Raw genomic sequence first — 21,768 nt, forward strand, 5'->3', positions numbered from 1 at the left:
TATCTGGAATCTACCAGTACTTGAGTCTTTTGCATGATAACCAACTGGATTCAATTCAATTAAATTATGTTATCTACTAGAATAAGACAACCTGATGAACTTCAAATATATGCTTTGTGTTGGCAGATAAACATCTGTTTTTCTAAGCCGTTAATAAGTCATCCTTACAGAACTAATTGGACAAAATGAAAAATATAAAGGACAAAATCAGTGTACATTACAGTACAGTTATTAATGAAAAATGAATTTGAAAAGATGGATCTATGTCAACTTTATTTTACAAAATTATGTATCAGTCATAAATTGGACAATCGGGCATTTGAATATTGAATTATTTAAAACTTGGATGGCACAAATTTGAGTAAAATTCATATTGACAAAAGTACTTTTAATTGAATTCAGGTCTTGTCAAAGTAAAGCAATATAACCATATAAAAAATATCTTTTTTTAAAACAAACTTTGGTTAATTATAACACTGTGTGCCCAGTTACAGTATACTCATGGATTTTCCTGTTCAAAATTCTCCCTTGAAGTAAATATAGTCTTCCTTCAAATGATATTTAGACAATTTACATATAGATTGATAGTAACATGTCTTCAATGTATTACTAAATATTGCACTGGGAAGAGGAAAGCAACGTTAAATATCTTGATATGTGAATGTGCTTTACAATTAAGCAAATCAAGATCTGACAAGCAGTGTAATACAAAATCAATCAATTCGGGAGAGATATGAATGGATATAAGAAATGTATATGAAATATAAGCAATGTTACAAAAATTTGAAAATGACATCTTCACAATGTAGCAAACTTGAGGTTGCCATGCTAGTCTGGGATCATAAATGATCCCTGAATCATGACCCAAATGTTTGGACTGATTCCTAGACTATCCGAGCCAAACTCAGGTTCATACAGTTCATAAAGAGAAACAAGCAGAATCATTTTGGACTTTGTTCATGACAAGGCAGACAGTGTTTGATTAGTGACAGGTTTCATGTGTGCATCATTTTGGGTGCCATCAGGATGGAGATGAAGGCTGTCATGATCATGACAACATTTAGATACAAACAATTAATATGACCTAGACAGCCTAGTGGGACCAATAGTAGGTCAAGTAGGGAGCTGCTTCAGCATGTGTGGGCTGCAAAGGACCAAGTAAAGGTTTATTCCTTCTGAAAAGAGAAGAAAAGAGACACAACGTTTCGGCAGGGGAGGCTTCTTCAGGTGTGACCCGAAGCCACACCATTAAAGGCTCCATAGCCAAAACATTGTGTTTCTTTTCTTCTCTTTGGAACATGGAATAAACCTTTACTTTTTTCTTAGTGGGAACAATTCCAGGTATAACCAATTTTTGGATGAACAGTACCTGGTTCAAACAAATAGTTTTTATTCAATCACTTAGAAGAGCTTTAAAACATGACACAGCAGTTTAAGCAATAGCAACACTCCACTTTAATCTATTGAGCAAGAAGGTATGATCAACTGTATTAAAGGCAAGTCAGCAGTAAATTAGTAAGACTAGCAAGTGCTGTTTCTGCACTATGTAGGGATCTGAACCAGATTGAAATATAGTTTTATCTCCATGGTCCTGTGGCTGTTCGCATTAGTCGTTTCTCGTAGGTATCACAGAAGATACCGAACTTTCATCTTGATCTCCGTCTGTCTCAGTTTTCCAGTGTCTTTCTCATGTCAGTGCACCTGGGTGTTCCCTCATCAGCTGCCTGTATTCTGGGCTGAGCGATCCCTCTCAGAGAGCATGTGAATGTTGACCTCCCTTCAGTCTGAAGTGTGTCTGAAAGGCAGTTTAGCCATATGGGTTATTTAGATCAATGAATGATAAAAGTGAAAATCCACTGATCCCTTTCATCACCCTTCTGTTGTGGTTAGGTTTGGCCACATGGTCACTGCTTGAGTTCAGTGAGAAACTATGGATAACAGTGAGCTATACTTGCTACTACCATCTAAACTTTTTGCAGATGTGTTCATAGTGTATTAAATAAAAAACCTTTGATATGGGTACCAACCTTTTTTGTGCAGTTCAAGTAAATAGCTGCATCAGCATGCATAGGCTGCAAAGGAACAAGTTAAAGGTTTATTCCTGCTGAAAAGAGAAGGAAGGAAACACAAAGTTTTGGCTGTGGAGCCTCCTTCGGGTGTTTTTTTGTGTGTAGCCATGTAACTCAAGTAGGGAAACTATAAGGTGTGTGAAGAGGTTACAGTGGAGTGTTAGTGTGTGACTGTAAAGGAACAAGAGGTTAATTATTTTCCTTATTAAGAGGTTAATTCAATTTTTTCTTCTGTTTTCTCAATGTGGAATTAACCTTTTCTTATTCATATGAGACTTAAATTATACATGTTGTTCAGGTGGGTAGCTGCGTCAGCATGCGTAGTCTGCAAAGGAACAAATAATCGGTTTATTCCATGCTGAAAAGAGAAGAGAGAAAACACAACTTTTCAGCTGTGAAGCCTTCTTCAGGTGTCAGAACATAAAAAACCAAACTGAAATCAGGACTGGAATATTTTTATGAATTCATTTGATTTAAAAATTACAAAACCATTCTTAATTACTTTATTAGAGTACAAACTATTCCAAAATGTGTCCAATTATACTTTTGTGTTGTACTGTATCTTTCTGACTGTTAATAATGTTTTCTAAGGAAGGAATGTTCTCCTGACTGTGAAGTTGCTGAGTGGACGATGGATACATTCACAATGTTCAGCAGCAGCTTTTAAAGGTGGTGTCTCTCAGGCCTAAAATTCTCGTTTGCTTCTAAATGGAGTTAATAAGGCTGTGCAGCAGCCACCCACATTTTGGACGTTAGAAATTAGCAAAGAAAATAAACCACAAGACGTCTATCACACAAAGACAGAAAACACCCTTCCGTGTACATTTTAACACTGTTTCTCAACCAGTCTTGTGGCTGGTTTGGGCTACATGCCAGAAGTCATCCAAATTTCCCTAGCAGCCCAGGGGAAGTATATTGTGGCCCGCCTTTTTGTGTGGCTGAGCTCTTGTCTAGGTCACAAGGCTGCACTCTTCAGGGGTTGAGTATGTTCTAACACCAACTGTCGACTTCCTGTTTTCTTTGCCATCTGAAAACCAAAAGATGTGTTGTGCCCACACACGTACACTGTGTTCAGCATCGGTTTTGCTATTTCTGTCTCAGATGACATATTGTGGCTAGTTTTTTAAGTAACCTTCCACGTTTTGTTGAAGAGAAGCACAGAACATGTAAAGTATGAAGGTATGAAAAGCACAGGTCCCTGATTCTTCCTTTGAAACGGAACTGTTTGTTTCTTTTAGAGTTAAAGTTTTTACCTTCATTTCAGATTTCAAAATGCAACTGTAAAGTGCTTCATAGCAAAAAAAAATAGGAGGATAGCATCCCTGTATATACTTCCAGTTGTTTTTTCCAGTTGGAGAATAGTGCCTGCAGAGATGATGTAATGAATACTTTCTCTTATGCACCAGAGCTCCAACTTATACATTAGTTTCATGGTTTTTTAAAATTCTTGATTTTTGACATGTTTCGCAATACAATGAAAATATAAGGATTGAATCCAAATTATTTTTTTTACTGTCTTATTATTCCATTAACATCTAAGTAACTACTCCAAGCTGAACTGTTTAAAATCTATTTAATTTTTTTTCTTCCTTTGAAAGCAAAGTGAGGCAATTCCCATGTTTATAATAATGATTCCTCACACTTATATAGAGCTTTTCTTGACACTCCAGTCAAACCACTTTATAGGTAACAGGGATTCCCCTCCACCACCACCAGTGTGCAGCCCCCACACCAGCCAGAGTGCACCAGTACGCTCATCACATATCAGATATCAGTGGGGAGGAGAGCAGAGTGATGGAGCCAGTTCAGAGACGGGGATTATTAGGAGGCCATGATTGGTAAAGGCAGAGGAAAACGTGTCCTGGACACCGGCATGACACCTCTTCACTTATTGAGAAACGCCCTGGGATTTTTAACGACCACAGAAGGTCAGGACCGTAGTATTACTTCTCATCCAAAGGACGGCACCTTTTTACAGTAAAGTGTCCCCGTCACTATACTGGGGCATTAGGACCCACACACCCTCTACTCACCCCACTAACACCTCTTCCAGCAGCAACCTCAGCTTTCCCAGGAGGCCTCCCAGCCAGGTACTGACCACACTGCTGAGCTTCAGCAGGCTGCCAGTTTTGAGTTATAGGTTGATATAGCTGCAATTCATAACTTTTACTGCTGGATATATAGCTATATAGCTATATATACAGTATATAGCTATATATATGGCTATATATTCAGTATATAGCTATATATATATAGCTTTACAGCTGGATATGGCTATATAGTTTATGGTGGCTTATTACAATTTGCTCAAGAGTAGGAAGGAGATCAATAGAAATAGGTGCTTTGAAGGAGATTTATTTATTTATAGGAGATTTGTTTATAATATAAAATTCATATGCTGACTGTGCCTCTGTTTAACCACCCTGTGTACAATACAGACAAAAACAAACACATTAGCACTCATTCTCTGTGTCTCCAGTATCAGTGGCACTACCATGTATTGTTAATTTATGTAAAGGAACAAGTAAAGGTTTATTTCATGCTGAAAAGAGAAAAGAGAAAACAATGTTTTGGCTGAGGAGCCTTCTTCTGACACCTAAAGTGTTATCATTCCAGTGAAGACACACACACTAACACATGCACATACACAAATGCAGGCACACCCAGAGACACACACCATAACCTACCAATGCACAATAATATTGTAAAGAAATGAGTTCCAGACGTTATATGATATAATTCCTAGGTATTATCTGCAGGTCAGCAAAGCTGTAAGATAAGTGCTTAAAGATAGTGCATTCTCACAGCAAAAAAAAGGATAAAATCCCTGTATGTACAAGACTGAAATGTTGGATCACTTGTATTTCCAGTTGGAGTATGATGCCTTCAGAGATCAGAGCTCTCACTCACACATTAGTTTCATGCCTTTTTAAAATTCTTAATTCTTAACACATTTCTCAATATCAATACAATGTATATGTAATAATCTGATCCAAATGTTTTTTACTGTCTTATTACTCCTAGCTGAACTTTTTAGAATCCAGTTAAATTAAGTTTTTTCTTCTGTTGAAAAGTGAGGTAATTCCCATAGTAGCTCATGATGGCCTATTACAAAATTGCTCAAGTGTAGCCAGAAAATCAGTGGAAAAAAAATCCTTTGAAGGAGATGTGTAGGTCATGTTTTTATTTTTATAAAATATTATAAAATATCATGATTTCAGTAATCCACCCACCCAAATTAATCATTTAAACAAACCATTTAATCAGTAACTATCATTCTTCCACCTCAGAAATATCACCAGTCTATGTCTTATGTCGTCTCTAACTGTAGTTGAAAAGCTGGTCAACCCTTTTGTCTTCTCTCAAATTGATTACCATAACACCCTAATCACTGGGTTATCTAAATCAGCACCTCACCAAGTCTAGTGCAAGTGGTCACATTACTCCTCTCCTGGTGTCCTTAGACTGGCGTCCTACCAGGTTTTGTGTCGACTTCATAATCCTCTTGCTGACCTATAACTAACCCTCTGAATGGCTTGGCACCTCAGTACCTGTCTGAGTTACTACTGTCCTATTCCCACCTTGTAACCTTCATTTCTTGAATTCTGGTCTCCTGTCTGTCCACCAAGCCCCTCCACACTCTATGGGTGCTTTCCCCCCAAAGCTCTATCCCCATGATATCAGAGAGTCACCTTCCCTGAGCTCTTTCAGATCTAAACTCAAAACCTCAAAGAGGTTTTAGAAAGGTGACTTTGGATAAAAGCACAAGCCGCATGATGATGATGATGATGATAATAGCACTACAGTCTTTCACGATACTACATTTATAAGCATTGTAATGCGATTTAGTCATTTCAAATAGGTTTACAGCATTTCAAATTTCCTAGTATTTTCTCGAGTGATTGATGCTGTCACCATAACTGTTGGAAAAGAAAAGGCTTTCATCCAGCTCCTCAGAGGAAGGTCTCAGAAGGTGCCTTTTCAAGATAAGGCAAACCTTTGTCCTTGTGTGGCCCATTGTTCAAATCCCTTGGCTTTCTTTAAACATGATTTCCATTAAAGTTTTTACACTTCTATTCCAGCGGCTTGCAGCACTGAGAATTGTACAGGAAGAATTGTGTTGAAGAACACATTGCCCTTCAGGTCAGATTTATCATGGGCAGAGACATTTTTTCTATCTTGATGTTAGAGCGGCCCAGCCTGGGTTTAAATTACAGATCTCTTATCTTTATTGCTCAGAATGCCACAGCTGCCAAATATCTTTTATTTTAAAAAAAATGAAATATCCTTACTTTGTTAAGTCTTCCTTCTCCTCTCCCGGTTTCTAAAAGAATATAAAACCATTTGTTTGTTTTCCACTTTTTCTTTTCCCACAGAAGTATTTCTTCAATTTTTCAGAAATTTTATTTTTACTTCCTTACTCCCCACCCCAGTATCAGTACAGATTCCGTATCTTACACTGGTGATAATAACTTACTATCATCTGCAAAAGTAGAGGCTTAACGAACTGTCCCTTCCCCAAGTATATTCAGAATGAATGGGCCACCAAAGTGATTTGGATCTGTTCTGGTAAGCTGCATGTTGACAAGACTTAGGAGTTTACACTGGCTGGAGGTGTGGGATCAAAACTTCACCCACTGTTGCATGTTTTTAAAGCAATGCGCACTGAATCTCACACTGCCTGCCTTACAATGGTTTTCCAACTAAGCATCAATTTCAGAGCGTGAGCTAAAATTCCAAGACACCAAAAATCTGTAAATATCCATTCATAAGTTTAAAATATCGATGTACAGTACACACATGGAGTTCACCAAAACATACTACAATTTCCCAACTAAGACACAGAGTGTGAAACATACAATAAGAGACTAGCTTCAAGCCTACACAGTTAATAAAACAGAAAAACACAAGAAAGTTTAAAGATAAGAGGCCACTCAGTCCAGTTTTAGCTGTGTGCTTGTTATTAGTTAATTGATCCATAGATCTCATATAGTCATTTCTTGAAAGAAGCCCGGGCGTCAGCTTCAACAGCATGAGAAAGTAGCCCTCAACTGTTTGTGTAAAAAAGGCTTTTTCCTGTCCTCAATTTTAAATGTGATTTCTTCATAGTGTCCACTTGTGTTCTCTTGGTCATGTTTCACTGTTGTTTCAGGAAGAGTCCATTGGTTTGACTTTGTCAATGCCCTTGGTAATGTTAATTCCTGAACCAGGTGCTCTTGTTGTTTTCTCTGTCCATGACTAAAAATATTGTTATTTTACTCTGCCAGTATAGGATATTTCCTTAGTACCAGTAAGCTACCTAAATGTATGGGCTTACTGGTAAAATACATTTCAATAGAATAAATAAAAAATTAGGTGCTTTCCAGATCAGCATATCTCAGGTCCTTTCATTTTAAGTTTTAACTTTCATTTACAAAAACACTTGTTGAAGTATGTCATTTTCTAAATCTACAGTTTCTTTCAATATAAATGCTATGTGGTAAAAATACTCTTATACCGTGTACTGTAGTCATTTATCTATTCACTATTATTTTATTCATTCTAACACTCCATATTTAAATATTAGAAATATAATGTCTTTGTTTCTTTTTAATTCAAATTAAGCTTAAACAAGCCATTTATGTTGTCATGATTTTCTTCTGTTAAAAAACAGTTGAATAATTACTACGTGTGGCACAGTAGTTAATATTGCCACCTCACAACCCTGGGGCCCTGGGTTCAGTTCCAGACCTGAGGTGCTGTCTGTGTGGAGTTAGTTTTCTCCCCATGTTCGTGTGGGTTTTCACTGGGTGCTCCCATTTCCTTTCACAGTCCAGAAACATACTGGTCGGTAAATTGGTTCTAGGGAAATTGTGTGCTTGTCGGTGTGTCAGCCATGCAATGGACTGGTGTCCCATCCAGTGTATACCCTGCCTTGCGCCTGTTGCTTGATGGGATAGTCTCAGGCTCCCGCACAATCCTGTAATGGATGAAGCATTTTAGAAAATGGATGGATGGAAATTACTACTTGAAAATTTGAGGGCAGTATAGCACTATGGGTACGTCTCCTGGGTTCAAGCTGACTCTTCTGTTTTACACTTGAGCAAGGTGCTTTGGGTACAGTCCACCCAGCTGTATAAACGGTGAGCAGCACTGGTGGTGTAATCCCTGACGAAGACTGGGGTGTCATGTGCTCTCTAGACTTAACAGCACAGAAAAAAAGGTTGAACTCTGCTCTGAGTTGCTCTTTTAAGCTCTATTAAGGACATTACTTTTCATGTATTTTATAGCCAACCAATTCTGAAGTAAGAGCATCTCCCTTTTCTTTTAACACTCTCTTTATTCTTTTGAAGAAATATACAGCTACAAAGTTTGGTTCCTCTCACTTTATAGAAAAAAAGTTGTCAAGAGAGAGACTAGGACTCTTTTTTATCCGAAAGGTCTGAGGGAGTCAGTTGTTGCCGAAAACCATTATCCTGGCTTCCTTCAAGAAATGCCTGGATGACATTCCCAAGTTAATTAGTTATTAAATTCAAACAAGTTGTGCTGGGTTGCATTCTCCTGTTTATATCTACTTGTTTCTAACACTGGCATACAGGCTGAAGCTCCTGTCTTATACATATTGACAAGGGTGTAATAACACCTGTCCATTGCAGATATTTTTTCAGCTGTTTTATGGGGGAAAAACAGTCACTGGCAATTTCCACTGTTTGTGCTGACAAGTTCAACGGGTTATATTTTCAAAATACATCAAGGAATAATCTTCTGAAAGCAACGTTGGAGAAATTGAACTATTTCTGATTGAAACCTTACAGTTTACGCACTCACCAGGGGGTGTAGGTACATTTTCTGCTTTATCTGAAGCTCATGTTAATACCAATTCTTCTCCTTGAGTACTCCATAGCTACAAAGCCCTACAACCAGTTCCTTTTGCACTTTTGATCTGTATTCTAAATTATTCACACTTCTATTGTATTCAGATTGAAATGGCTAGATTAGAGTTTTAGGTGTTCTTAATCCTTCAAAGTCTTTTAGAAGTCTTTTAAAAGTAGGTGTAAAACCAACATCTTATTTTTATACAACAAAATCTCAGCTCTTAAAATGGACTGTTTGCCAATGATAGCTAATAGATTATTTTTTCCAGTGCATAATAAAATGGGCTTGTTGGTGTGTATGACCCAGCAAACACATTCAAAATCAATGAGAAAGAGTACATGCTTGTCATTGTTTGAGTTATCCATTTACTTATCTGCATTTTTAAAGGCTAACTGGTAATGCCAAAAATGTTATCTGGTGGTCAATAAATCTATGGTTAGACATGGAGACTACAGTTATTTGGTATCTAATGCTGGACATTAAAAGCAAAAGATAGATTAAGACCTGTAACAACACTGGAGTGATGAAGGATCTTATTAAAATAATGTCATCAGTAAAGATGAAAACTCTTCTTTTTTTATTTTAATTGGAGCAAAAAAAGCAGATGAGAATTCTAATGGAGAATCTGATTTCTAATAATATTTAATTGTGGTTCAATGAAGAAGCACAATAAAAAAGTCTAAGTTCAAATAAATTCCTTCCAATTTCTAAGGTATCATAAGGTATTACATAAACCCAAAGCCTTTCAGAATATTAATATATTGTTGGCCATCATTAAGCAGTGTACAGTGATCTGATGATCACTGAAGTCTCTTGGGTGCTGTGGACCTGCGTGTTAAGTGCCTGGTTGGGGTTCCACTGTCATACCCTAGCTTCAATCTGATTGTCTCTGCAGAAATCGGCTGTTTCAGGTAATAATAATAATAATAATAATAATAATAAGCATAATAATAATAACAATAACAATCACTAGGGGTTGTTTGACTTTTCTTTTGTTGAGCTGACACCCACTCCTTCCTTCTTTTGGAAACTTTCCACTGTGAGTCACTTTCTGTCTGGAACAAAAATATGATACATAGCTTATTATTTATACGTGCTTTGTTTTTTAAAAACAAATATTTGAGAAGGAAATAGTGTTGTTAAATAAGTTACTGTTGTAGATAATGAGAGTATAGAAAGCAACCAATAATGCCCTCCAGAACAGCAGAGTGTGTAATGCTTTCTGAGATTCTAACTTTATTTTAGTTATGTAGAAATTGTAATTATGCATCAACTAAACAACATTTGTATAAAACAAACAAGTTACAAGTTCTTCAAGTTACTTACTGAAGTAATCAAGGCAGAAGACAGATTTCTGGTCTGTTTTGGGGCCGACAGTGAACTTTACCTTCAGATAGCCTTGTTTCATATGACTCCACATCTCACAGCCCACAGACACCCTCTCCAGCAGCAGGCACCTCTCCTCCCCTGGCTCCACAGTCCTGCCCTGCATGCCTTCAAAGCACAAGGAGTAGAATTACATGAGAAAATAATAAGTCCATATGTTTTAGTGTCTGCTCTTTACACATGGAGCCCTGTTGGGTATTCTCTTGAGATTCTGGTGCACATGAAAACACTTTGTACTGCCCGCATGCTTACACAAACAAGAGAGAAGGGAGGGTGTGTTAAACTAAACTATCATTCCATGACTCTTTGGCCAATTCTAAAGTTTTAATACTGCTAGGAAGATTAAGAAGGTTTTAACCTTCTTAATGCTTCACATAATGCTCTATCACCATGTGGTACAAAATTTGAGTGACTCCCAAATGAGCATGCACAAAGATAATTAAACTCCACAAGAGGAAGTTGTTAGGGCTGCAGAAGTAGAAAGAAGTCTTTAGCAGGTAAAGGCTCACAAGTTGGTGCAAAGATTCCAGGAGGAGATTCTGCACAGGAGCAGGAATACATTACTACAGACCTGAAACCATCCCTACCACTTAGACAAGACTAGATAAGTAGTGTCTTGTTTAAATTTTCATAAAAAATATAAAACTTTTGGTAGCTTTTCTAATTACCAATTAAAACATGAAAACATAAGAAAGAAATATTACAAGAGATGGCCAATAGGCCCATCTAGCTTGTGTGTGGTGAGAGTACTGGTGCACTATGGCTGCCATTGCATCATCCAGGTGGGGCTACACACTGGTGAAGGCATCCCCATTACCTGTAAAGCAATTTGAGTGGAGCATCCAGAAAAGCACTATATAAGTGTAAGGAATAATTATTATCATTGCTGCTTGAAATAAATCAAGAATTCATCTATAAAAATATATTCAGTAGTTTGTTCCAGACTCCCACAACCTTTAGCGTGAAAATAACCCCCTGTTCTCAGTTTTACGTGTGATTTTTCCTTCATTCCACTTGTGTCTTCTAGTTCCTGAAGTCCACTGGGCCAAATGTGTTTGTTTGTTCATAGTGCATTACGAAGAAAATTCTAAATTCTTTCAACTATATTTGAGAAAGAGCTTTTTTGTGAGTTTTTGTTGTCCCAGTCTTTTCCTTCATTTTGTGAATCGTTTAGTTCTATTTCAGTGATCCTCCTTACTATTGAGAACACTTTGTTCGATAAAGCAATTTTACAGATGTATATGTGGCTTTGAGGAGAGCGTTAGAGAACAGGAGTGAAGCAGCTAAGAAGACCAGTGGCTAAACTGGTAAGGAAAAAGGTGCACGTGGAGGAACAGCCTCAACAGATTACTGGGCACCACCTATTGCACTGAATTGCACAGGAGAGGGTAAACCAAGTCTCTGCACTTCAGGCTGTTAGCTGGGGAATTTGCATTGAATCCTTTAGGCATTCATTGCCAGTGGAGCGTAAACAACATAGGGGTATTGTGATGACAATGAAAGTCACAATCCAGGCTGGAGGTTTTGGGCTTTGGGAAATAAAATACTTCCACAGAAACCAATATATATAATAAAGTTATCCCGGAGAAAACAGGTGACAGGCATTAATTCTGAAATGACAGAATAAAGTCTAGTCATGACTCAGAGCTCGCCTTGGAGTCAAATTGAACATATCACCGTTCTTGTGATCATGCCAGTTCAAGAACCTCATGAAAAGCAATTGGAATTTATAATATCACCCAGATACAAACGGATTTTTAAACCCGAATCTGTTGGTGTGGTTCTGTAAACAAAATAATCGAATAAAGGACGCATCATCGTGAACGCTAATATACAATTTTTTCAGTGACTATCGGGAGACGTGCTCCCAGAGCTTAAAAGAAATGCGGTAACACGATGAACCGGTGAAGTAGACTAGCCCTCTGCGAGTTCACTCTGTTCCACTTTTCACTCGTGAATACTGATTAAATAGCGAATATTCTGCACAAATACAAATTTATATCATTGTTGTGAAGTGCTTTTTAAGTTTGCTGCGGACTTTGAAGACTGACGACTGCGCGCTATTTTGGCTGTAACGTAAATTAGGCTATTAGGCTTTTTCCCCATAACACAACAAAAACAAACTGACTACAATGCTCTCCTAGATATTAACAAGCAACAGTCAACACTGGTTTTATTGTAAAACGGGAAGAAAGAAACTATTTTTGGAAAGTAGCCCAGGTCACACGCGTTAAGGCAAGCTGCCGGGTGGTGAAGAGGGACGTCACTGTCACACAGCCCCGCCTGGGGGCGGCCCGAGTTCGATGAACGTACATATAGCACCAAGGTTTAAAAAAGGCTCAATCGACTTGTTGATCATCTAGATGCTGGAGGGTTTATGACAGATTTGAAGTGATCCTTACAGTGGGAACCATGCCTTCTTTCACTGATGTAAGTATCACTCATTGTATCGCAGATTCGGCAGTTTTTAGCAATATCCATAGCAGAGAACGGCTTTGAATTAATTCTCATTATTACGATTATTCTCTATCTCTCTATCTATTGATTTTTCATCAGGTGAATTTAATAGGGTGTTTTGCTATTTTGGGATATTTGCAAGGTGAAGATGTAGGTTTGTTATCAGCTGTTCTTTGATATTAAGATTTACTGATTTATTAATAAAATATCACTGTGACTTACATATCGTGCAGGCGCAACCTAGCTTTGTTTCAGGAAAACTCATGTACTATAACAGATTAGAGCTAAGTAAAAACAGTATGTCAATATCATGCTGAATTGGGCAGTGAGGAGTTGTTCCGACTCCAGACAGAGGGTTGTGGGTTAAGCAGAAAGAACCAAAGGTATCACCTAAAGAAGGCTCAAAAGTCGAAACTTTTTTTTCTACTTTTCAGCGTGGAATGGTCCTCTACTTGTCCGCTTCATTAAAATGTCCTTTTGAACAAATGTAATGTGCATTGGATAAAGTTAAATAAATCAGTAAAAATGTGGGTATCAGTCTTTTACGGGTTGTTTTGAGGAGTCTGTTCTCTAATGCGCTGCAGCGTTTTCAGAGCGCCTCGGTCCAGCAGCACTGATTTTAATGCTCGCTGTTCAAAACTACCCGCCCCAGAGCCGCTTACCCCAGCATGTATTACTGTACTTTCGATGCGTCTTCATAGTTTGGTGAATATATAGATATATAATAGATAAATATATATAGATTATAAAGGGTCTAATGCTATCCATTAATAAATTAGTGTAAAGTAGAATACCGCTTTTTGGCAGTAGTTATGTGCACAACCGAATCAGAATACAAACGTGTACTTGGTATACTGACGTCGATTTGTGTTTTTGCCTTTTTCAGACTGATGTGTTTGTGGTTGATTTCGGCGATGACACGAACACTTCAGACGACTTTGGTTCAGGATACAATGACTTCGTGGAGCCCTGCGACCTAGCCCTGAGCAACAACCTGAAGAAGTTCTTCCTGCCGACAGTGTATGGACTCATCTTCCTCATGGGCATTGTTGGCAATGGACTGGTGGTCGTTGTGATGGGCTTCCAGAGGAAGTCCAGAACCATGACGGACAAATACAGGCTGCACCTCTCGATTGCTGATCTGCTGTTTGTGCTCACGCTGCCCTTCTGGGCTGTCGATGCTGCCAGCAGCTGGTACTTCGGTGGTTTTCTCTGCACTGCAGTCCACGTCATCTACACCGTCAACCTGTACAGCAGCGTCCTTATTCTGGCGTTCATTAGCCTGGACCGGTACCTGGCCGTCGTACGAGCAACTAACAGCCAGGGTCCACGAAAACTGCTGGCAGAGAAGGTCATATATGTTGGCGTCTGGCTGCCCGCAGCCCTCCTCACTGTACCCGATTTGGTTTTCGCCAAAGTCCATAATGCGGGCTCCAGAGTGAACTGTCAGCGCATTTACCCGGGAAACTCCCTCATCTGGATGACCGTTTTCCGGTTTCAGCACGTCTTTGTGGGATTGGTGCTTCCGGGCCTGATCATTCTGACCTGCTACTGCATCATCATCTCCAGGCTCTCCCAAGGCTCTAAGGTCCAACAGAAGCGCAAAGCGCTGAAAACCACCGTCATCCTCATCCTCACGTTCTTCAGCTGCTGGCTGCCTTACTGCATCGCCATCTTCGTGGACACCTTGATGATGCTCGACGTGATCCAGCACAGCTGCATTTTGGAGCAAGCGCTGGAGAAGTGGATTTTGATCACGGAGGCGCTGGCCTACTTCCACTGCTGCCTGAATCCGATCCTGTATGCTTTCCTGGGGGTGAAGTTCAAGAAGTCTGCCAGGACTGCGCTCTCGGTCAGCAGAGGCTCAAGCTTGAAGATCCTGTCCAAGAGCAAAAGAGGAGGACTTTCATCAGTTTCCACTGAGTCAGAGTCTTCAAGTTTCCAATCAAGCTAACAAAGACACTGTTACTTTTCAAGAGACTTCAGTTTAAATAAGGGACTTTTACTACATTTTATTTGCTATTCTGTACAGTTTTTTTCTTGTTTGTTTTTTTAGAACATTGCTATTTAAGTGTGTTATATTCTTATTATTTGTTAAGTAAGATACCTTGTCCAGGCAGAGCCTGGAGCACATTAATTGGCCAGGTGTCAGTAAATGCTAATATTCTTGTTCTCTCAGCTGTATTAAATTTGATATTTGTTTACCATAAAATAAAACTTGCATACAGTATTCCACAGGTGTGACGTCTGGCACATCATATTTCTCAGAAGCTGTTAAAAATACTTGAGGTTCATATTATAGGATTTGTATATAGAAATGACCTTTCAGCTTGTGGTAGCACTTAAACGTTGTTATTCTCAGATGCTATTTATTTAAGGTATGTGTTTTATACTGAATGTTTGTAAAGTGTTTGCTAAAGTTCAAATCATTTTAAATTGCTGCTTCCACTCTTCCAGATTATTAATAATAAAGTCAAAATTGTTTCTGAAATATCTTGCATCGTCTCTTCTTAACATTGATGTAGAAGATTAGATTTAAGTACTCAGGTTGGGATGGAGCACTTGAATCATTACAAGAGCAAAAGAAAATTCCTTCTCCAAATTAGGCTGAATGCTGAAGCAAAGTTCTTGTTCCAGAAGTGGCTCTGCTTCTGAACATCTGACTATTGAAGTCTTCAATTACATAGCTTAAATGAGCTTTTACATATCAAAAGTCTTTTCAACTATGGTATATTCGCATATCCTATTCAATTCAGAAACACTGGAGAAAAGGTTTGTTGTTCCATATAGTGTATTTGATTTACTACTAACAAGAAATATATACAAATATTACTGCACAAACCTGACGAGTATTTACAGTTAATGTCTCATGTACCTAAGTGAACTGAAGCCCAAACTATTTCAGATTCTCTCACCTCTTGGCAATTCCTTACACTTATATAGGCTTTTCTGGATTCTACTCAGCCTCCAGAGAGCTAAATACTTTGGGGAAAAGGATTATGCAAGATTTTTTCAAAACACAAGATTTTTTTAGGACATTTAAAAAAGCCCCGCAGGCAGCAATTTGACCTTCTTTATGGAATTTGAATTGGGAATTTTCCCCCATCTGTTTAAAACATTTCTAGTGTGTTTGGGGGGGGGGGGGTCTGTTACCTTCCACATGCAAATAACCCCGGCCTGTATTCTTTTGTTTCCTCTGCTGCTGTGTGCCTCTTGTATGGGCCCTTGCTGTAAATGGGAACCTGCTGTCTATTGACTTTTCTGGTCAAGTAAAGAATTGATTGATACAAATGAAAATGGGAGTTTTTCGAAAAGAAGGGAATGCCTGATGGGCTTCCCCATTGCTGGAACATGTGTGCTGCTGACGTCTGTCACCTTCATTCAGAGCACAATGACACAAAGCCCTGCTGTGACGGGTGATCCCCGGAGATCTGACTTATCTGATCTGAAACTCAACAGTTGGTGCAGAAACAATGTGCAAGTGTTGACTCTTCAGAGTGCAAAAAAGAAAAGCAGTACCAGTCCAGGCTAAATTCCAGCCATTCAGGACCAGAAAATTTAGCTAAAAATATCAAATATTTTCTGTGTTATCTCTGGAAGTCCCTTATGCCAGAAGGTGGCTTGTCAGATAAAAATAAGACTGTTCCTTGTTACTTTCTCTGAATTATCATTATATAATGCCACAGCTGTCCAGACTCAAAATCCATCCCTGATTGTAACAGTCCTAGACACCATACTGATGGATCAATAAGAATTACAGAACAATGTTATTCAGAAATGGCGCTGTGGATTAAGGATGTCTGATTACTCAAGGATCCTCATCAATGTCCCCTTCTTTGTGACCACTCTGTCTCGTGTTTTTCTTCTAAGATCTCTCTGTAAGTTAATTAAAGTCATACTTATACTACAGGAATATTCTTCATCAGGGTTCATTAACTTATTATTTTTATTAAGAGCTTAGTTAAGTGGTCCAGAGTCACCCAGGTCAGGAGCAAGAAGATTTCAGGTCTGAAGTGGGGATTTTGTTCTGATTTTGGTTCATATCCATAGTGCAGCTGAGGCTCACTGGTAGAGTTAAAAGGTAGAAATTAAAGGAAATGTACATATATTAAAGTCATGTATACAGTGCATAGGAACAAGTTAAGGTTTATTTCATGCTGAAAAGAGAAGAAAAGAAGGCTGTGGAGCCTTCTTCGAGTGTCGTGTATATGTATCATATATATTATCAGGGTAATACTAAAATGAAAAAAATATTAATAAAGTTACACATTTATGATTCATTACATATTTTCACTGTTTCTCAGAAATTAACTGAAAGTCACATCCAAGTTAGAACTAAACATCTTTACCTGAAGAACTGAAACATTTGGAAATTTTCCATATTCACATTACAGATAATATGTTAATATGTGAATTGGAACAAAAGGTAATTATTACAGATGGTATTAGCTCTTTACTGCAGTAGGCCTCTTAAAACTGCACTATATTTCTACTGCTTTGACCTAGGTGAAAATTAGGATATAGCACATGAGTCTGTAGAAATAAAACAGAAGCACACTGTCAGATTCATGTTCCAGATTCTTCAGGTAATAAACACATCTACCAAATGTATGCTATTGCATTTCCAAACCAAAGAATGCATTCATACTACCTAGCTTACAACACAAAATGGCCTGTTCCCAAGCCATTTTCCACTCAGCTGCCTCCAACTGTCAGGTAGTTTAAAAACAATTAGAGATGTTTTCACTTGGAGATGCTTTGGATTGGTCCTCTTATTAGCATAAGACTGGCGCTGACTTTCTCTCCGAATGCTCTATAGTGCTAATAACAATCACTTGAGCTCTGCTGTCACATCTCAGGTAAAGGATACTTGAGATTCCTTAAAGAAAAGGCCCATAGTTTACAGCTGCTAACACAGATACCCTCATGTCCAAAGCACTTTTCTATCAGTAATTGAATCCCAAGACAAAATATACAGGTATGGAAAAATACCCAACCAGTGCTTTCATTTATAACATTATGATCAAGGCTGCTATTAATGTTTTACCAATTGGAAAATAAGTTACTGAATAATATCAACTAATGAGAGAAATTGACCCATTTCCATTTTGTTGGTCTCTGTGTTAGAAAGTTATAAAAATGGGATGATTATTTGCAATAATTTATGGTTTTCCACTCTACAGACTTAACTCCCTGGTTTGTCATACTGTTTGTAATTCTATTTATAACAGTTTTCATATAGTGAATAGCCACAATAAGAAAAGCTCTACTCAAGCTAGTGTGGCATGTCATATTAATCAAATATGACGTAACGCATTCTTAAAAAGAGTGTGTTGTATGATAAGGTAAAAATGTTTTTGAAACATTTTAAATATTTACTTTCTAACATGTACTTGAATCAACTATTCTTGATTCAAAGTTGCTAGGAACATCAAAAGAGACTAGGATTTTCACAGAAAAACATTTTGGAAATGACTGCTGGCTAAAATGAGTATACCATTTTCATCCAAAAATATTATTGGTGTGCGGTAACTCATATTTTATAACGCAACATCCAAGAAAGACTGAAAAAACCCTGTTCCATGTTCATGATAAACATTAAGTAAATTAACCATGAGCTATACTAGTATTTTAATATTACACTACATATACTGTATGTATTCTAATATTTTACTGCATATTTCTATGCTTTGTTCTTCTCCAGCTCTTTTGTATGCAGGTAGTCAGTCACATAGCAAGCCTTTCTCTTTCCGCTGTTCCCAAAATCCCAAAATCCAATAATTTAAATTGAAGATTATTTGATTACATCAAAGGTGAAGCTGCATTTCTAAAGGACCTGTGGTCTTATTTAAATATGCACTGCAACTACTTAGAAAAAACAGGGGCTTTAAAGGGTAAAAGGGTAAAGCCATTGACAAAAGCAGACAGGAAATAACTCTTGTTTACAGGATCCATTAGCAGTCACTGCTTTAGAAGGTGAAGCTCTGATAACTCGACCTCAGAAGAATAGAATGGGATTGTTACAGGACTTGCTGCTCAGTTCATTATTATCAGGATGTTTATTTAAGTTGGGCTTTCAGAAAAGGGTCTCACAATATAGATCATGTTCAATTAACTTTATGGTGGCATTGTGAGATATAGACCAAGCAACACAAACAGCCAGGTCCTTGTGTTTCCTTTGAGCTCTGGCCCTATTATTATTTTTCTATATTGTTTTGGCTGGGAAGTGACCACCAGGAAGTCATTTCCTGCATTTGAAACTCCTGAGAGAAGAAAGCTGGACAAACATTCAATGGCATTGATTCAGATTGGACGTCACATCATTTAAAAGTGCCCTACATGCTGTTTTACATGTGCTTTTCACAGGCAAAATATTGGTTGCTACTTATATGATGGTGACTCATTATGTTTCAGACATTATTTTAAATGTTACAGCAAAACATTTTTTTCTAATTTGTTTTTCTTTATGCGTTTGAGACTAGATATTCTCTACTGAAAGAGAGAATATCAATCATATCAAAGGTCAGTTCCAGTCATATTGCATCGCCATGTTCAGTCTAAAAAAAACATCTGTTAGTGCATGTCTGTGCTGTGTTCTAAAAGGGTAAAAATTCCCGCAGAGTTCAGAAGAACCTTATTACCTGTTCAGCAGAGCTCTCTAATCCTGATAATAACCTTCATGGGACTTTGTTCCAGTGAAAATGATTTTTTTTCTAAAACAAGTAAGCAGAAACTTGAAAATTAAAAATAATAACACAGTTATTCCACTCTTATTTTTAAATGTTTTGCAACATTAAGTTTTGGAAATTACACTAACTTTTTATTATTTATTTGAATTATTTTGCGATCTTTTAACATAAGAACCTTTCTATTTTTTAATAGTTAATGCTGAAGATATTTAACTTGAATGAGTCTGATGTTTTATTTTAGATTTCAGAAAACATTAATTGCTCTATATTTTACCTTTCTTTCTGTGTTTCTGTCTCATTTACCTGCCAAAGCCTAAATTATCCTTTTTCTGTTCTGGAGTATTTATTGGTGAAGACAGAATTTACTGGGTGCCAAGAGACTAAATGCTTTGTTTAGAGGATGCTAAACAGCCTTGAAAGTGTACCTACCATAAAATATTTGCACTTATCTGTGGATAAAGATATCTAGAGTATGAACCCTTTTAAGGTCAGACAAAGAGAGAACACAAACTCTCTATAAACATACTAAATAGTTTTATGACTGTTCAATCTTTCAGCACCTGCAAAAAGCCAGCACCCTTCTTGTTTTTTTATCTTCCAGGGCTGGGTTTTCAAAAGGCCTTTTGTTAACAGCCCAAGATTCATTATCCTTTTAATAAGAGCTTTGCAACTCAAAGAGTTTCCAAGAAAAGCCCACATTTTAATGTGGGAAAAATTCGTATCCAGAAACGAAGAAAAAAGTAAAACGATTAACACACAAAGTGAAGCTCCCATTGAATGTCCTTCACAAAACTAGATGTCTTTTGAAGTGACACAATTCCAGCTGCTTGTCATTATGGATACTTAGAGAAAGAACTGGCTATAATGAAATGCACTCCTTACCTGTAGACTCTGACTGTAACAATCCAGTTAGAAACTGGTTTCTACAGACACATGACACATCAGGAAACTTAGAGATAACAGATCATCTTATGGAATCCCGAAATGTGTCACAAAGTCTTAATTTCACATGTTCCGGTAGGAAGTACTGGACAGTAATACTCCAGCTTGGAGCTGCTCAAAAGCCACCCATCCAATACCACCGCTCTGTCACTCCTGACCACATCTCTAGCCACCTGCTTTATGTTGCCAAAGCATTCCTGACAAACAACACAAGAACAAGAATCGGGGGTGAATTAGGCAGCAGCATGAGACCAACAGAGGGAACACAAGCACAGAACTACAAACATTTCTGCAAGACTTGAAGTGTGGCAAGGCAGCAGGATACAACAACATCATGCCAGAGTTTATAAAACACTTGAGGTTGCTTGCCTTGTTGACTCAGTTCCACACACTGGTCTTGAACTCCAGCACCATCACAAACACATGGTGGAGAGCAAAGGTCATCGCCGTACCTAAATTTGAACACCTAAGTTTGACACTTTGGACCAGATCCTAAATGAGGACATAACCAAACTTGAACAGCAGCAGAATTCGTGTTGACGCACACCAAGCCCCCAAAATCAGCATCCAGAATATTCCACCTCCACAATGTAAAAGTTACAAAAAAAGCTCAAAAGCTCATGAACAGTCAGAAATTCCAGCACCGTGCTATTCCAGCATACCCTGGTGTGATCCCGAACAGGACACTGAGCTTCCAAGAGCACTTAAAGACAACAGAAGCCAAGGTCAAAACAAGGAACTTCTGATCTCCACACTGCTGGTTCAACATGGAAAGCTGCTACTACCACCCTCCAGACATCAGCCTCTGCACTGTCATTCTCAAAAGCAGAATACTATGCCCCTGCGTGGTCAAGATCTTCACATACTCCCAGAGCAGACACCCAGCTGAATACCACCATGCACACCATCACCTGAAACCGCAGCTCCCCCTTACCCTCAAACATCAAGCCTCCACACATCTCATTACTTCCAACCACCCAAAAAATGCTCCAAAATGATCATCATCAGCCCCTACATGAGGATATATTTAATCCACCAAATCACACATCTTTTCAAGAAACTCAGTCTCTCTACAAATTCCCCCCAGCAAGATATCTATGAAGACTCCACTTATGCTCAAGAATGTGAATCACTGTACTTTAAAAAAGAAGCACTTCATCAACCTCTTCAGCAACCTCCTGGCTTTCAGCTTCCAAGTCCACTCTAAACCACTTCGGTACTGTTCAGTGTCCTTGTCCTGCCAGACTCTATAGACAGGAGATCAGTGCAGCCCTATGTGTGACCGTGGGATGGAGGAAACAATGCAGCACATCCTAGAGATCTGCCCAATCCACAGATTTAGTGGAGGACTACTCACCCTCAACCTAGCA

General features: G+C 38.2%; 1 protein-coding gene and 1 long non-coding RNA gene across 2 annotated transcripts; one reads left to right on the forward strand and one right to left on the reverse strand.

The window, feature by feature from the left end:
* Positions 1-373: 373 nt before the first annotated feature.
* On the reverse strand, positions 374-10,511 carry LOC148649514 (uncharacterized). The gene is made up of 4 exons (XR_015926387.1): positions 10,251-10,511; positions 6,362-6,393; positions 2,028-2,072; positions 374-1,795 (listed from the first exon to the last, which is right to left on the reverse strand). It is a non-coding gene; the product is annotated as an uncharacterized LOC148649514 (long non-coding RNA).
* A 2,074-nt stretch (positions 10,512-12,585) lies between these two features.
* Positions 12,586-15,258, forward strand: LOC148649515 (C-X-C chemokine receptor type 4-like). The gene is made up of 2 exons (XM_088606309.1): positions 12,586-12,740; positions 13,654-15,258. The coding sequence occupies exons 1-2, from the start codon at positions 12,723-12,725 to the stop codon at positions 14,719-14,721; spliced, it is 1,086 nt and encodes a 361-aa protein (XP_088462435.1). The 5' UTR covers positions 12,586-12,722; the 3' UTR covers positions 14,722-15,258.
* Positions 15,259-21,768: the final 6,510 nt, after the last annotated feature.

Source organism: Lepisosteus platostomus, chromosome 14 (assembly GCF_059453375.1).
Source record: "Lepisosteus platostomus isolate fLepPlt1 chromosome 14, fLepPlt1.hap1, whole genome shotgun sequence".
In the NCBI taxonomy this organism is placed as follows: Eukaryota; Metazoa; Chordata; class Actinopteri; order Semionotiformes; family Lepisosteidae; genus Lepisosteus; species Lepisosteus platostomus.